General features: G+C 40.8%; 1 protein-coding gene and 1 non-coding gene across 3 annotated transcripts in view; one reads left to right on the plus strand and one right to left on the minus strand.

Annotated features, from left to right (window-relative positions):
• The window catches only part of jade2 (jade family PHD finger 2), a 45,170-nt gene that overhangs the window by 11,021 nt on the left and 15,467 nt on the right, over positions 1 to 18,682 (plus strand). For both annotated transcript variants that reach the window (XM_086098357.1, XM_086098356.1), the window contains exons 4-9: positions 2,308 to 2,465; positions 15,406 to 15,551; positions 15,816 to 16,027; positions 16,430 to 16,597; positions 17,242 to 17,358; positions 18,080 to 18,415. In XM_086098357.1, coding sequence (XP_085954483.1) covers positions 2,308 to 2,465; positions 15,406 to 15,551; positions 15,816 to 16,027; positions 16,430 to 16,597; positions 17,242 to 17,358; positions 18,080 to 18,415 — 1,137 coding nt within the window. The remainder of the gene's footprint in view (positions 1 to 2,307; positions 2,466 to 15,405; positions 15,552 to 15,815; positions 16,028 to 16,429; positions 16,598 to 17,241; positions 17,359 to 18,079; positions 18,416 to 18,682) is intronic.
• On the minus strand, positions 6,208 to 6,280 carry trnaf-gaa (transfer RNA phenylalanine (anticodon GAA)). Its single transcript has one exon. It is a non-coding gene; the product is annotated as a tRNA-Phe (tRNA).

Here is an 18,682-nt window from a genome sequence, read left to right on the forward strand (position 1 = left end):
TCCTCGGGCATGACTTATTTTTTTTCCTTTTTTGCGGGGGGTCAATTTGACAAAAATCATTTTAATATACACCCCAGACTTCCTTGTTAGAATTTCAAGCTTGGTTTAGGGTTTCAAACCTGGATTAAGGTTTTAAATGAGTGTTTTAGGCCTAGGTCCAACGCAAAAAAAGTCAAAATAAAAATCCGCACGGCACCGCGCTTTTGAATACTGGTGATTAATATATATAAATTTTTCACCACACACACTCGCACCTCCAGTGGGCCTTCCAAGCTCCCCACGCTAAAATTAGCCTCCTCCGTCTGAGTGGCGACATCTGCTGTGATGTTGCGTTGGGTCGCCATGACGATGATGCTTCCACATCCCTCCCAATCAAGCCTTAAGAAGATTTTTGCCACGCGTCTTCATCCTGTTGAAAATCGATTCCGCTACTAAACTCCCAAATCGGCTCTGGAAAACCTCCTGGAATGTTTTGAAAATTCTGTTCCTGAAGCAAATTTGATTTAGAAACATGAAATTTGGCAGGCATGTCTGTCAGGAGTAAACCCACAAAAAAGTCTGTAGAAGCCATGCCCAGCAATACACAGGAAGTCGGCCATCTTGGTTTGAAGCGGCCATTAACTCGAAGCTCTGAATTAACATTGAAATGTTCATTTATTTTTGAATATTTAGCCCTTAAATAGTTTACCTCAGCAACAGGAGATTTGGTAGACATTTTTTATCATGGGTAGACCCACAAAAATGTCTCAAGAAGCCATGCCCAAAAAGACTCAAGCAGTCAGCCATTTTAGTTTAAAGCGGACATTTCAGGATTTGACTTGACACAAGTTTTATAAAAAATAAGAAATTCAGCCCCCAAAGCCAGTTCCACTTATCAGCCTGAAATTTGGTAGGCATGTCTATCATGACTAAACACACAAAAAGCATAAAGAGGCCATGCCCAAAAAGACTCAAGCAATCTCCCATTTTGGTTTGAAGCAGACATTTTAGGCACAATTTGCAGGTTGGTCATTCAACAACAAATTTGTCCAAGAAATGTTGTCTGATTGCTACATAATGTAAACCTTGTCGACTTGATAGATGGTTAACACTAAGTTGCGACAAATAATTTTATGTTCTTACGTATGCGTTGAACACAATGGCAAATTAGAGGTCTTGCCATAAAACCGAAAGGCTACAAGGTCAATATCAATCATATGACTGATAGATGCCATTACCAGGCGCCCCCTACAGGCAGAGATGTATAAATACACAAACAGCAGTCCCTAAATGCCGCAGACGGACATTAAAATAAATTACTCAATGTGCCGTATGTCAAAGTTGTTGTTTTTCCACTATTAAAGTGATGTGACAATGTGTGTGTGTGTGCATCCGTATGTGTGTGTGTGTTGTCACATGGCCTTTAAAAGCACTTAGAGCACTTTGTCACTGTCCTTTGTGGGAAAGTGACTCAGCAGTGTAAAGTCAGCGCGAGTGTGCAAGTAGGACACACACACACATGCATATAAAGTGTGTGTTTGTGCATATGCGTGTGTGTGTGTGTGTGTTGTCAAAAGCATGTGTCTGCGCGAGTGTGTTACCAGGTGTCAGTATCACGTGTCGCACTGCATTAACATGGACATGAGAGTGGACTTCCTGGTTTTAAATGTCACACACGCGTAAGCGCAAGCACGTCGCACACACACTGAGTGAGAAATGCAGAAGTTGTTTTGTGTAATGTTTGTCTTGTTGCAGCTTTAGTTTCATTGGTGGCTTCAAGTGTTTGTGGTGGGATGAGCAATGATTACATCATGAGAAGTAGGAATGAGCATCGTGCTTCAATTTAGAAGCTCGTAAAGTCTTGTATTGCTTGCAGCAATGTTTCTTAGCCTTTCTTCAGCGCCAAGGCACAAATCTCACGACGCATCTCCAAGCCAAAAATGTCACAAAAAGTATGCAAACTGAAATAATCATCTTGTCTCTTGGCCTTTTTTAGTTCAACACAAAGCTAGTACTGTCTGACTGATAAGGATTTTTTTTTAGGCCGATTCCAATATTTGGCAAAATAAAATCCTGGTAACAGATTAAATGGCCAATTAATAAAATACATATTGAATAAAATAATTTATTTTTGGTCCCTTAATACTAAAGTAATGAATTACAGGCTGAGCATTTGACGGTTTTATAATACTTTGTCCTTGAGTATTTTAGCTTTGCCAAAAAGAAAAAAATTGACCTGTCAGTTTATGTCACCTTTATTTAAAAGTCATCTCACTTGATATAAAAAAAACCTGGAAAAATAACACACTTCCCGTGCGTTTGTTTCAGGTGTTTCGCACCGATTTCATCACGGCCATGAAGCTTCCCGACTCTGCGCAGCTGGGCCCGGACGACTTTTACGTGCTGTCGGACCCTTGGAGGCAAGAGTGGGAAAAAGGAGTGCAGGTGCCCGCCAACCTGGAGGCCATCCCGCAGCCTGTGGTCAGGTAAGGCCAATGCAACATAGTATATAAAAGGGCTAGCGAGTGAATTTTCTGTAAAAGGTTTGTTTAATGGCGAGTCATCAAACTTTAGAAATCAGACAATTCATCTTTGAAGGACCAAAAATGGTCCTTAAATGGCCTCTTCAAACCAAAATGTCTGACTTCCTGTGTCTTACTAGGCATGGATTCTCAAGACTTTTTTGTTGGTCCACTCATAATAGACATGCCTACCTAATGTCATTTTCTTAAATAAAACTGTGTTTTAGGGCTGAAGCCCTCAAAAATCAGATTTTATAGGGAGCAATCTAACTTGGTTAAAATGGTCACTTTTAAAGGAGATAGATGGCAGACTTCCAGTGTGTTTTTGTTGGTCCACATATGATAGACAATCCTACCAAGTTTTGTGTTGATAAGTGAAAATGTTTTTTGGGGCTGAGATTTCAAAAATGTTACGTGTATTAAGGGGAGTCATCAAAGTTTGCTAAAATGGCATCTTCATACCAAAATGTCTGACTTTCTGTGTGGTTTTGAGCATGGCTTCTTGAGACTTTTTTGTGGGTCTACTCATGATAGACAATCCTACCAAGTTTTGTGTTGATACGTGAAACTGGCTATGAGGGCTGAATTTTCAAAAATGTTACGTGTTTTAGGGGAGTGATCAAAGTTTGCTAAATGTGCCTCTTTAAACCAAAATGGCTGTCTTCCTGTGTGTTTTTGAGCATGGCTTCTTGAAGCTTTTTTGTGGGTCTACTCATGATAGACAATCCTACCGAGTTTTGTGTTGATAAGTGAAACTGACTTTGGGGGCTGAATTTTCAAAAATGTTACATGTTTTAGGGGAGTGACTAAAGTTTGCTAAAATAGCCTATTCAAACCAAAATGGCTGACTTCCTGTATGTTTTCGAGCGTGGCTTCTTGAGACTTTTTTGTGGGTCTATTCATGATAGGCGCGTTGACCAAATTTCTTCTTGTTGAGTGAGACTTGGTTCAGGGGCTGAATTTCCCCCCCAAAATAATGTTTTATGGTAAGTCATAAAACTTTACGAAAATGGCCACTTTGAACCAAAATGGCTGCCTTCCTGTGTGTTTTCAAGCGTGGCTTCTTTAGACTTTTTTATTCATGATGGACATTCTTTCCAAATTTCATCTTACTATATGAAACTGGCTTCAAGGGCTGAGTTATCAAAAATGTTTTACAGTGGGCTATCCAACCTCACTGAACCAAAATGGCTGACTTCCTACGTCTTTTGTTTTTTTTTTCTTCATTTTTTCCTTTCGGACGCATTATTACAGATTACATCGATCAAATCATTTGCAACATTAACATCCGAAAGAAGGGCTGATGAGTAGAAGCCATGGCTTACTATTGGCTTATTTTCCGAGCCAGTTTATTATTTCATAATTTTTTTTGTATAGTTGATCCCCGAGAAGAAAAATCAGCACAGGGCGGAAGACAACGTCAATAGATGACCAGACGTCGTCGCGCTCGATCGTTTGTGGGGCGAACTCGGGAAAAGATAAATGTGTCTTGCTGAGTGTTTACACTGGCTAATGGGCTCATATCTCACTCACACGCACACACGCGAGCGAGCAGATGGATGTGCGCCCGAAGGCAGCGACGGAGAAGCAGCTTGTCAAGCAAAAGACACATGGTCCAGATAAGCGAGCGTGAAATAAAAGCGAACCTTTGATGACAGCTTGGAATGGACGACGCCCAGAAAACACAAACGGTTGCAATGGTTGCAGACTCGTTTTTTTTTGTCTGTCATTCAGCGTTTGTCACTCTTTCGCATGCGTCCTTTTCCTCTTAAAAGTCGTCACTCCACCGCACTCATGTCGTCAGCATGCCACAGCAGCAGGTGGCGCTGTAACCGATAATCATACGCAAGTCCATTGTAGCCAATCAAGAATCTCTTTATGCTTTTAAAATTACAAATTTATTACTAATAATATAATAATAAATAATCCAATTACTAATTTAGTCTCACTTTATTAATGTAAAAAAAAAATCCACTTTATATTATTCCGGATTTATCGTCGCAATGTTCATCTTGCCTGCAACTTTTAATCCAAGAATGAAGAGTGAAGGTTGTGAGAAAAAAATGAAAGAGGAAGACAAATGTTTTGTCGAAGCCAGACGCGCCCGCAGCTCCTTCCTTTTTTTTCTTCTTCTTCTCCACTCCAACAATTTTTAGTGATGAAGTCATTATTCATCGCGAAAAGAAAAAAAAACTAGGAGGAAAATATGTCTGCGCCCGAGGCTCGACTACAGTGAGAGCAATGGAGGGGGCGAAAAAAAGAGAAGCTTTGACCTGGAGTTGAGCTTTCATTTGTTCTGCTTTTCAACATTTTACAATATATACTTTGTCTTTCATTTATTTTCTCTAATTATGGTTTATATATTTAAATATAATAAAAAGGTTCAGATTGGAAATTTTTACATACGTTCTTAGATATTTGTTCAAGATTTGCCCCTCAAAAATGATCGTTATATTTTTATACATTTTATTTATAACGTTAACATTTTCAAGACGAAGTATTATTTATTGCCATTTTAATCTGTATTGCAAGCTCCTCTATTACACGTTTGCTTCAATCATTTGCTTGTAAAATCCAGTAAAAGGTCAGAAGGGAACATAAAGTCAAAATGAAAGAGTAGAAATGAGTGACGATGCCTTCAGGAACGGACACAGCTGCCGTATGTTCCAGCGTCATTTGCTTATCTGCGCCACATCAACATTGCCTGGAAATCCCCCAAAGATGAAACCGTTTTTTTTTTTCAAAGATCTTTATCATTTTGTAGAAAGATGAGACACAGAGACACAGCAGCGTTCACATGCACTGTTGGCGTCAAACTCATAGTTTCCATGTCTCGTGTTTGCTTTTGAGTCATGAACACACCGTTTTCATGCCAATTATATTTGGATCTGTCATTAATAAAAACCTTTGATTTATTGCACAGGAAGTCTTAAAACTTTGTAATATTTTTGAGGAGAAAGTCATAATTTCACTGGGATAAAATAAGAATGAGAATAAATTGGTAATGGTATAATTTTGTAAGAATAAAATGAAATTTTACAAGAAAATATTCTTAGTTTTCATAATATAAAATTCTGATAAGAGCCAGTTTCTAATATTACAAAGAATTTTTTTTTTTTTTATGACAATAAATTTGGGCTTTTATGAGAGTTGATTTATAATACAAGATGATTATGAAATACATTACAAATATTTTATGAAATACATTACAAAGAAAAAAGTCTGATATTTTTAACAATTGTAGTTTTAACGAGGGGGAAAAATCTTCAATTTAAGACCATAAAATGGTGATTTTCTGAGAGTCGAAAGATTTTTTGAAAATATGAAATATTGGAAAACGGAAATATGAATTGTATGAATGAAGTGATAAGTAATAGTACTATTAAAAGGAAAAAGTCATAATTCCACGAGCATAAAATGGGAATGTTAAGCGATGTTTCATAATAATAATGATGTGACGATAACTGAAAGCCGAGTAGTAATATTGTGAAATTTGTTTTATACATTTATTAGAAAAAAGTGGTCATATTGTCACAATCAATATTGTATTTTTACGACAAAGATATTGTCTAAAGCAGCAAAATTGAAAACAATTTTACAAGATTTTTTGTTGCTGTCAAGTTCAAAAGTTTTGCAAAGTCGTTAGTGACATGATTTACAGCTTGACTAACCCCCCCAAAAATCACAAGCCTTAAGTTGTGTTATGTGCCGAAACCCGGGATCGAACCAGGGACCTTTAGATCTTCAGTCTAACGCTCTCCCAACTGAGCTATTTCGGCCTGCTGTACTCTGGCCAGAGTGAACTATGACCCTCAGTAGAGCATTGCAGTTCCCGTATAAGTCATTAGCCACTTCCTGTCCTGAAACAAGAAGCTTTTCCAGGACTTCCAGTTTCTGATTTAGGCTCTGTTTTAAACACGTGCCGAACCGAACGCTGACGGCCATAAAACGTCAGCGGGTTCACAGACTGGAGCTTCTTGCACTTGTGGTTTTTGCTTCCACTTTCAAGCGGGGAGGAAGGAATGCCACACATGCGCGGGTGGCTAACATCGCTAAAAAGTTAGTGATGGATCCCGGTTCACAGAAGACCACAAAAGAAGACCGCCAAAACCGCAGCAGCGAGGTCGTGAACCGGCGGAATGGCCTTGTTTTCTTCCCGACATCATTTATCATATCAGGCAAGTCATTCCCGAGAAGCCGGAGCGCTGTGCCAAATGATTGTTGGACAAGGACACCTGATCGAGCTTCATCCGGCTCCAAAACTGCTGACTCATGTCCAGGTTGTTTGGGTTCGATCCTGTCCAACAAAATAAGGTGAATGGGTTTAGCTGGGAGTCTGACTCACTCTTTGGAAGCCAGCGCCGTCTACGCATCCAGCTCCGCTTGTCATTCGGTCGAGGTCGGCCAGTCGGAACGCTCTACCTGGCCGGCTTGATTGGTTGGATGTCGTCCAATGAGAGAAGGGCAATGTCTTCTGCCCGAGATGAGTTCGTTTAACGGCAGGCGGCAGAAGATCTTTGAGGGGATTAATGAATCAGTCTTTGATGGCTTGCATCAAAAATTATTTTATCCACACTTTTACTCGTCTCTTATCGATCTTTGACACGTTAGTAAAACAGGAAGCTCGTGCTGATAGATGGCTGGATTAAATGTATGGATGTTGGATAGGATACTTCCACTTAGATGTGTTTGCTTTTCGCCAATGTGAGCTCAAGTCCAAGTGTGGTCTTGCCGGCGGTGCGCTTTTGTGAGCCTATCAGCGTCCAGCTAATAACGTGTTGGCAACAAGAATCAATTCTCATTGCCCGGCCAGCTTCTTGTGAGGCTCGAATGGTTGCGGCGAAAAATCAGGCAGCGACATGAGGCTTTAATGTTTGTTTTGTCTGAAGACATGCCGGGGGATAGGGGTGCGACGTCACGTCACTGACGGTGGGTTTCGAAGAGGGTGCGTAGCTTTAAAGCAAATATGGCAGCCACACTCTAAAAACAGTTTTGTCAAAAATAACCCAATTTGGATTAAAAATGGACCAATCCACTTCTTGGCTCAGTTTGACCCAACTTTCTGGGTTGTTTTGTACAAAATGACCCAATTTAATGGGTTGTTGTATACAAAATGACCCAATGTTGTGGGTTGTTGTATGCAAAAATACCCAATTTATATGGGTTATTTTGTACAACCATACCCAGTTTTATGGGCTATTTTATACAAAATAACCTAATTTTATGGGTTGTATTCAAAATGACCCAATGTTGTGGGTTGTTGCAAGCAAAATGACCCAATTTTATGGGTTGTTGTATGCAAAATGACCCAATTTATATGGGTTATTTTGTACAACCATACCCAGTTTTATGGGCTATTTTATACAAAATTACCCAATTATATGGGTGGTTTTGTGTGAAACAACCCAAAATGTTGGGTCAATTTGTTAGTGGATTGGTCCATTTTTACCAAAATTGGGTTCTTTTTAACCCAACAATTTTTAGAGTGTTGGGTTAAAAAGTTTGAAAAGAAACTATCGATGCAGTTAAAAAGATATATATATATTTTTTGCCATTTAGCTCAAACTGTCACGAGAACAATCTAAACTATGCAAACATCCTGCGCTCCCCTGGGCCTGACTACCAAACACACATTTTCCACAAGCGTCCTTTAAAACAGCGCCTGGCATCAAAAGGAAAAGAATCAAAGCTCGCTAAAGGTTATTAGCAGGGGCTTTTTTTTTTTCATCTTTGGGGGATGTTCGCCGAGTAAGCAGCCTTGAGGGAAGCCACGGATTCTTCTGAGACAAACCCGCCTGTCACTTAATGGAGAGCGACTGTTGCATTGTGGGTAGTTGAGAACATCGTGTGGCGAGAAATGTTTTTTTTTTCATGCTTTTGATACACACCCCACCCCCCTTGGTGGTTGTTCTTACCACATCCGGCTGACACATAAGCAAATATGCACAAAATCGAACATTGACAGGAAGTCTTAACATTTTGGTTTGAAGCGGGAGTTTCCTGAGGTTCAGGAAATTTTTTGTCTGGCTGCCGCTAAATTGGTACAAGATAGAAGGGCAACGCTAAAATTCCAGGAATTAGCAAAGTTTTATGATGCATCAGTATACTGTTTTGACAATTTAGCACCAGAGGCCGCTTAACTTGGCAACATGACATTTGGTAGGCTTATTTATCTTGACTAGACCCACAAGAAAGTTTCAAGAAGCCATGCCCAAAAAACACGCGGGAAGTCTGCCATTTCGGTCCGAAGTGGCCATTTGAGGATCTGACTTGCCATCAAATGTGACATCTTTGACGCCTTTCTTATTGGCATGAAATTTGTCTATCATGAGTAGACCCACAAAAAAAAAAAAGTCTTAAAAAGCCAGGCCCAAAAACATACAGGAAGTCTGCTATTTTGATTTGGGGCAATCGTTCCAGGATCTCCACGTAGCCCTCAGTCTCCAATCGGGTGTGATAGCTTTGATGCTTCACTGTTCACAGGCTCCACGCCTTGGTTGTATTAGCCTAGGCTACATTAGCTTAGCTCTGGACATTTCATTACTATACTCCACCATATCCACTTTATTGCTGTGGCTTTCAGTCGGCTTTCAGATACGTTAACTTACCCTGTTTTAGGCATTTACTTATTTTATCTATGCAACCTTTGAATGCTAATGCTAAAAATGCTAACAACAAAGCAACATCCTCCTAAATATGCATGTGTTACTGCAAATGTCTTCTCCTTCTAACAGACAAATGTGCCATGTTAGCTCTAGAATGCTCGACGCTAATGTTAGCAATGTTCAACGTGTTTACACTAAGGTGACGGGCGTATGCGTTCAAGTGTTTGTAACAGCGTGCGTCATCGCATCTATACTTGATATACACATACATATTGTATTGCTTCCTGGAACAACATCATGACTCATTCGCTTCCCATAGTGGGCCATAAAATCAATTTACGCACGCACACACAGATGTGGTGACATCATCCCGACCAGGAAGTGTGTGTCTGAGTACCTGGATTTGTGGGCTCTCCATCTCTCTGGAGGTCTTTGATGATCTTTTCAAGGACACACGCACACACACACATCTTCACACAGGCACGCACACATAAACACATAAATTGTATCATAGTGTGATAGAAATTACAAAACAGGCTAGCATATTTTAGCTTAATTTGTATGATTATACTCCACAGTCTCCTGTTAGGCGCAGTGGCCCTTATTCTCCTCTCGGATATGTTATCTTACACTGTATTGTGACACTTTGCAGGAGTATCTCTTAGCCCTCGTTCCGTTACTTTAGCCTAAACTGTTGCTGTCCTATAGCTTTATACTGCCCTCAGTCTCCCCTTGGATATGTTAGCTTACTTTGTTGCTTGTTTGCACTTTCTTCCAGTGGCCCTCAGTCTCCTCCTGGCTATGTTAGCTTAGCCTGTCTCGCCCTGTTGCTTTCCAGATTCGGCACCTTCACACTCCACAGTCTCCTCTTGGTTGCTGTTGCCCTCTCTGCTACATGACCCTGTCCTGTTGCTGTGTCTTTGGACGCCGCAGCACCGTAGTCCACTCCTCCCACTGCGTCTCATTCCTGGGTTAGCCGAGCGAAAAATATGAATGAAAACATTCCCGCCGGCCTTGTTTGCCCAAACGGTGCCCGCATTCCCCCTCCCCCCTTTTTGGTTTCCCATCACACCCTTTTGTCAAACATTATTTGCGCCGGCTGCAGCTCCTCCAGAGTAGCGGTGCGAATAAGTCGCACTCATATCCATGACAACGGGCTCACTGTGCTGGCATCTCAAGCACACAAAATGGCAGCTCACTATAAATTCAAATATGACGGCAGTTAAGTTAGAATATTCAAGTTGTAATATTAAGAGAGAATTTTATCAAAACAAAGTCATATTATGACCAGAGTCATTTTAAAATTTAAAATGGAATACTTAGATAAAAAAATCATTTTTTGAATACAAGAAAATAGCCATCATAGTCGTCAAGAAAAAAATTACATAATATGAGAAACAAGATTTTACAATTTTAGTCTTAATATTATGGAATAACATTTTCCATGGAAATCAAAATTATTATCCAGGGGGAGTGGCAATTGCACTACTATGGAAAATTTTATCCCCCCCAACCCCCCAAAAAATTATAGTAATAAAACAAGCAGAAGGGACCAAAGTCCTAGTAATACAGGATTTTTTTAAAATACGATCATAATGTTAAAATCTGAGGGGAAAAAACTTATTAATTATTATGGTAATATTATGGATATTACATTATTTAAAATTGCAAGAAAATACCCCCCAAAAATATGAGAATTAAGTTGGAATAAAAGTCAAAAGTTTCTAAATCAGTAGCTGTAATTTTTTACAGAGCCAAAGATATTTTTTTTTACTTTTTCCGAGAACAAACTTGTAATATTACAAGAGTAGAAAATTCATAATTTTACGAAACTGAACATTTTAAATACGGTACTGTAATATGGGGGGTGGGACGGAACATGCATGCATGCCCGCGACCCTTTTGAGGATAAGCGGTTCATAGTATGGATGGATGGAATATTTTTTTTAAAACGTGCTCCTTGATGTAAAGTGAACTTTAAACTCAAACCACCACGCTTGTTTCTTATCGTTCCCACATGGCCAAAAAATACTGCAGGTTTACTACCGCAAATTTCAATTTTGCTGCATCATGCTATGAATGTACAGTATGTCTCTTACTACATTTAGCCTGCTTGAGTCTGCATGCTAGTGTGGGAGCAGAGGATGGAGAGGTCTGTTGGCACACACACACAAACACACACACACACACACACACACACACACACACACACACACACACACACAGTGGCTGAGTGTGGTGGTGTGAAAGGTTTGGGTATAAAGAGGGGATTATGGAAAAGAAAGGGGAATCGCAGTTTTCTCAGCCAGGCTGTGGCAGAGAGGTATTCCAAGAATGACATTATTACACAGACACACACACAACACGCACACACTTGTCTTTGCATCATTGTGGGGACATCTCATTGACACGATGCATTTCCTAGCCCCTTCCCCTAAGCCCAACCATTAAAAATGATTGCCTACCCCCATTCCTTACCCTTACCTCACCCACAACCCAATTCAAACCTAAACTCTAAAACCAAGTCTTGACCCTCAAAAAGAGGTCTGAACTTGTGGGGACCACCAAAATGTCCTCACAATTTCAAGTCGGTCCCCACAATGGTAGTTAAACCTGGAAAAACCACGTGTATGGGCCCCACAATGTAGCAAAGACAAAAGGAAACACACACCACACACACATTTAGATGTTAATCAAATATTTTCCAGTGCAACATGACATATTGTTTTGTCATCTGCAATTTTATTGTTGTCTTTGATTTTTTTTTTTTGATTGACACTGTGGGAAAGGATTAAGAAGAATTCAAAGATTAAAGTTGGAATATCACAAAATGATTTACGTAATTTTGTGAGAATAAAGTCAATGTTTAACGTGGGGGGAGGGGGGGTGGGTGTAATGGAGTAATTTTCCAAAAGTGAAGTGATAATATTACAAAACCTTAAAGGATCTTTGTGCAGTTTGTCACTTTTTTACTCGCGACTGCCACCTCTGGCCCAAAGCGTAACTGCAGCATCTGCGTCAGGCTCGTTCATGGTGCACGTGCGAGTACGTGCACGATCTTAAAGCGACTGCCACGGTTGACAAACAGACATGACTTCAAATGAGGTAAGAAAAACTCCGCCCCTCCCCTTCCCAAGGAAACTGTGGAGTGTGAGGGTCCGCACACTCTACTATAGAGGGAAGAAAAAAGCTGATAGGTGCAGTCAGAGTAAAACGGTCAGGGCTGGCTGGGCATTGGTAGAGCATGCATGATGTAAAAAAAAAAGCTTTAATATTACCTTTTTAAACTGCACACTGCACCTTTAAGAATTTATTTGGAATACGAGATACTTGCTGTAATGGTATCAGTGCAACATTGGGCTAACTCACTTTTTTTTTTTGCAAAATTTTTTAATCACTCTTCCGCAAAAATGAAATTTGTTTTTTAGTTGTCCCACTGTCGTTCTCAGTGTGGCATTTTTTTCGGTTTCTTTTTTTTTCAGTGTGTGCAAGTCTTTCCTCTGAGGCCGCGTTTACGTCTGGCATTATTTTCTCACTGTGTTTTGCTGGCGTGCAAGCTTGTTGTTTGCACTTTTAATGAAGCTATTAATTAATAAGAAGCACATAAAATAGCTTTTTTGTATCTTCTGCTTTGCTGAAGGTGTAAATGTTCCTCTTTTTCTACTCTTAATTCCATCAGTCCAACATCCATCACTTGACACTCTTTTTTTTTTTTTTTTTTTCTGGATCACTTGACACTCTTAACTCCGTAATGTTATTCCCAGCTTGTTGCATACAAACTTTTTTTTTTTTTTTTTTATCGGACACTTCGCTCTTCAGGAGCTTGTGCGTGTGTCGAAATCGGCCGGAGAGTCAGACAGGCTCAGCCCACGCTGGAAAAACGTCTCCTATGTCAACACATGACAAAAGATGATTGTTTTACAAGGAAGTAAAAGTGATCTTGCCCGCCGCCACCTTGCACAATAGAAATAAATATGACGACTAGAAGTAATCTATAAAAGGGCCAATTCATGCTGAATCAAGCATGAGTAAATGCGCTCTATCACAAGCTGACTATTAAAAAATGAATGTGGTCGCTCCCTTTTGCCGGTTTTTCATGACAACCGCCAACTTGCACAATAGAAACAAACACACCGACAACAATAAGTCCACAAAGTCAGAATAATGCAAACTACAATATCCCTGTAGTTAATACAATGGCTCCTCTCCTGTAAATTCAGCACAGCTGCCACCCTGCACAACAGAAATACACGGAACGTTTATTATTATTATGTAATGCATTGTGTACGTGTGTGTCCGTGTGTGCATGTAAAAGTGTGGCCTTGGCGATGATTATGTAGGAGGTGAGTCATGGAAGCAATGAAAGTGACAGATTGAATAGGAAGCCTCACATTTCTAGTTGACATGGCGCTCTTAAATGTCTTATAAAAGAACACAAAAGCACACAACGCACACACTTTCATGAACACACTGATGAAATAAGACACTCAAGCTGCTTTGCGACTTACGTAACAGACCATGCTCTCATCTCGCTGTGCGTGTGTGTGTACCCATAGTGAGGTATCCATTTGCCGTGTTATTTAATTATTATCCAGAAGTAAAATAGATCAGAGCAGTCTGTTTACTTTAGATAATAAGAGAAGGTGTAAAAGAACATTTTAATGCGACCAACATAGCTCACTGGTCTGATTGGTTTTCTGTAGAATTTAGTAGAAAATCATTAAAAAAATAAAAAATAAATATTACAGAGTAGACGGAACAGAAAAAAAAATACGGTTGTTATTTATTTATTTATTTATTTATTTTCAAAATTCAGCCCAAGAAGACCGTTTTGCTTGGCAACATGACATTTGGTAGACACATCTATCATGACCCATTAGTAGACCCACAAAAAAAAGGTCTCAAGAAGCCATCCCTAAAAAGACACCGACAGTCATTTCAAAGGCCTTTCGTGAAACTGTTTTATTTAGCAACTTGAAATTTGGTATCATGAGTAAATACACAAAAAAGTAACTAGGAGCTGTGTCAAAAAAAAAACACAGCAAATTTTGGTTTGAAGCTCCCATTTTAGTACAAAAACCTGCTTCACTTAGCAACGTTAAACTTGGTTGGCATGTCTCGCATGAAGCCCCACAAAAATAAAGTCTCAAGACATCAAGACCAAAAACATGCAAAGTCTACCATTTTGGTTTGAATCTGCCATTTGCAACTGTTTTTGGCCATTTCCATTATTCTCACTCTTTTTTTTGTGTTAAATAAATACATTATAAATAAATTATAAATAAAAAAAATATTCTAAAGTGAGAATTCTGAGAATAAAGTCAGAATTCTGACTTTAAAGTGATAATTGAGACAACTCTCACTTTAAAGTCAGAATTCGGTGATTAAAGTGAGAATTCTGAGAATAAAGTCAGGATTCTCACTTTATTCTCAGAATTCTCACTTTGAAGTCAGAATTCTGATTTTAAAGTGAGAATTTTCACTTCAAAGTGAGAATTCTGAGAATAAAGTGAGAATCCTGCCAAATAAAAATTCTCTCTTCAATAACACACTTATTTAATGTATAAATATTATTCTCTGAAATAAAAAGATTTTATCTCATGATAGTTTCAAAGATTTGAGTAAATAAATTAAGGAAAGTTGACATATTGCTAGCTTGTGAAAAATTGGCGACCAACTAAGCTAATATCATTTGTGAGGATATCGTGTCTGTCAACGAGAAACCAAAACATTAAATGAATTATACGTGTGTGGTTTACTGTGCACATTTGCCCGCCGTGTGTCTGTTTTGATTGTTGTGTCACATGACTTTAATGTCAGTCGCGGGCTACCGGCTCCCACTGGGTCACGCAGAGTTCCCGACCCCATTTCGCTCTCTTGTTGACTGTGGAGACGTTTGCGTCTGGAAGCGCTGGAGAGCAGACAGTGCCCGGAGGAACTTCCTGCCCCGCATACCCCCCCCCCACCCCCACCCACCCCCGATCGCTCACTTTGACACACTTTCAACTGTTAGGGTCCGAGCCTACCCTCTTTGTTACCATTTCGAGTGTTCAACAACTAAAAAAAAAAATTGGCTTGATAATGCTTCATGGACTTTTTCAAATTCAGTACCCAAAGCCAACTTCACTTAGCAACATGAAATTTGCTAGGCATGTTGTCAATCATGAGTAGGCCCAGAAAATACGCAGAACGTGTGCCATTTTGGTTTAAAGCAGCCATTTTGTCATTTGAGCTATTTCCAATGGCCCTTGCCTACCAATTTTAGAGCAGGTGATTAAACTGTTCACCTTTTTTTCCAGGTTACTGCCCGAGTCAACATGCGGAACTTCCAACGAGGGCGACGTGCACCCTCGATCTCTTTCCGGCCAAGTGTACAGCTGCTACGACCTGGACGACACGGACGTGGCCTGGCTGGAACTCGTCAACCAAGAGTTTGTGCAGATGGGTGAGTGTTTGCAGTTGTCTTTATTATTGTATTATAGTGAGGTGGGGATAAACAACATCTTGCCATGATTTGAAGAAATTATGTTTCTTGACGCAAGCTAACTAATGTTAGCAGCTAATCCAATCCCCTGCTATATCGTGTTGCATCTATATTGCAGATTTTTCTGTGAATTTCTGGAATGTAATTTTACTAGTTAATTAGTAAATGACTAGTTAGTGAGCATTAGCCACTAACATTAGCCGCTATCCTGCCCCATCTTCTCAGCGCTGCCTGCGCTGGCCGAGCTGACGATGGAGCGCGTCCTGGTGGAGCTGGAGCGCGTGTGCGAGGAGAAGATGCAGCAGGCCATCGAGGCAGAGGAAGGCCTGGGCATCGAGTACGACGAGGACGTGGTGTGCGACGTCTGCCGCTCGCCCGAGGGCGAGGACGGAAACGAAATGGTCTTCTGCGACAAGTGCAATGTCTGCGTTCACCAGGTACTTGAAGCCAAGTCATGTTAACTTTGTTGGCTAAGCTTGCTCGCGCCAGGATTGGCAACCCAAAGCCCCAGTTTTGTAGCATAATGTTAGCATTTAGCTAACAGCATCGCATTATTATGAGAATAATGAGAAATACAAGTGTTTTTCTTAGCTTGAGGACAAAGGAGGTGTTGACGTGACTGCAAAGCTAGCATTAGCATTTTAGATATATTGCTAACAGTAGCATGTAGCATTTATTGCTTCACATGTGCTTCCCTTGTTAAATTTAGACAGATCTTAATGACAGATGGCCCGTTAGCTTTAGTGTTTATTACCCACTATTGTGCTGTATGAAATCTTCAGCATTTAGCTAGCCTCTTTAGCTTAACTGGCTAACCTCTCTCACGCTCTGTTTTGCAGGCCTGCTACGGCATCCTGAAGGTCCCACAGGGCAACTGGCTTTGTCGGACGTGCGCCCTGGGCGTGCAGCCCAAATGTCTGCTGTGCCCCAAGCGGGGAGGTGCACTCAAGCCCACCCGCAGTGGAACCAAGTGGGTCCACGTCAGTTGTGCCTTATGGATACCCGAGGTGAAGCTCGCGACTAGCTACTACTACTACTTGCTCAAAATAAACGCACATGCTAATGCTGCCTAGCTTGTTGCTCTGCCGGATCATTGCAGATTTAAATGATTAATTATATATGTTTTTGTCGACTTTTTATTATTTTTCCCCCCAGCTCTAATGTTTATACACAGTACTCACAAAATGCACAGGCGCAAACACACATATCAGGTCTGACTAGTAGAATTTGACCCATTTGTGTGGATGCTTCTGGAAGAGTATGTGTGTTTGTGCTTTCAAATGATACACCCCCTGCAGCGTTGTGTGTGTAGCAGCCTTCAGTTCCAACAGAGGTCTCACTTAAATGCACACACACACACACACACACACACACGCTTAGCTTCTAGCATCTCCATCACTGCAATTTTTATGAGTTTTTTCCTGTTTTCCTGCTGGGAAAGACACAAACAAGGCTACAGCCTTTGGGTACAATAACTTCCCTTAATTTGTGTGTGTGTGACACATCAGGGTCAATTAACAGACAAATCAATCAGTCGCGGCACTGAACAAGCGCCCGTCATGGATCAGCACAGTAACAAACAAGGGGAAATAAAACAAAAACAATTCAGTATTATGATGGAATAGAAATTGTAGTTTTGTTTGTGTGCTAGGTGAGTATCGGCTGTCCGGAGAAGATGGAGCCCATCACTAAGGTGTCCCACATTCCCGCCAGCCGATGGGCTCTGTCCTGCAGCCTGTGTCGAGAGCACACCGGAACATGCATACAGGTACTGGTGGCTAGCAGCGTGAAATTTGGTAGCCATGTCTGTCATGAGGATACAAAAAAAAAAGTCTCAGGAAGCCATGTCTGAAAAGACACCGGAAATCTGCCATGTTGGTTTGGAGTGGCCTTTTTAAGGGTTTGATACATCATAAAAGGTACAAATTCAGCCCCTAAAACCAGTTTTTCTATGGAACTTTAAATTTGGTAGGTGTATCCATCATAAGTAGACCCACAAAAAAGTCTCAAGAAGTTCTGCTGGAAAAGGCACAGGAAATCTATTGTGTTGGTTTGAAGTGGCCATTTTAGGGTCAGATACATCATAAAACATGACAAATTTGGGAAAATTCAGCCCCTGAAGCCTGTTTGCCTGAGCAACATGAAATTTGGGAGGCATGTCTATCATGATTAGACCCACAAAAAAGTCTCAAGCAGCTATGCCTTAAAAGACACGGAAAGTCAGCCATTTTGATTTAAAGTGGCCATTTTAGGGTAATTTTGACCACCGATAGCCCGATAGCTACCAAATTTGAACTACAGTTTCCTAGACAGATGCATGATGGTCAATTATGAACCACTTTAGTTTTCATAATGGTGAAATTTGCTGCCATAAAACACAAAACATGTAAGTCAACTCTACATGGTCAGAATTTGACCAACCATCTTATGTTTGATGGATGTGACAAAACCCTTGAGGTTCTTTCCTGGTTCTTCCTCTACCCTGACAGTGTTCGATGCCCTCATGTATTGTGGCCTTCCACGTGACGTGCGCCTTCGACCACGGTCTGGAGATGAGGACCATCCTGGCTGAGAACGACGAGGTCCGCTTCAAGTCCTTCTGTCTGGAGCACAGCGGTGGCGGAGCGGCCCGATCCGAGTGGACGGCCGAGCTTCCGGAGCCCAGATCGGTCCCGTACTCGGTGTCAGAGAGAGCCGAGCGGGACCAGCTGGAGCGGGACAAGGTGAGCCAGCGGAAGCAGAAGCTCCAGGAGCTGGAGGACGAGTTCTACCGACTGGTGGACCCCGGCGAGGTGGCGGAGAATATGGCGCTGCCTGTCATGCAGGTACTTTCAGAGCCTTAACTTTTTGATATCATAGAGAAACCGCTCGTGTAAGTCAAGTGGCACCTTCGCTTACAAGTGACGTTTTTTTCATTGTGTTCTGAGGCAAAATTTGAGAGATATGCCATCTCTCGATTCGATTGATGTGGTGACTAATCGGCCAAAACCGACTACAGCTCCTGACATCATTTATGAGGCCACACCTTTTAAAAGCACTCATTTAATTTACGAATACTACAGTAAAAACAGTCTCTTTTTTGGGATAATTTT

Source organism: Leptonotus elevatus, chromosome 16 (assembly GCF_054856555.1).
Source record: "Leptonotus elevatus isolate MCC_2025b chromosome 16, RoL_Lele_1.0, whole genome shotgun sequence".
NCBI lineage: Eukaryota > Metazoa > Chordata > Actinopteri > Syngnathiformes > Syngnathidae > Leptonotus > Leptonotus elevatus.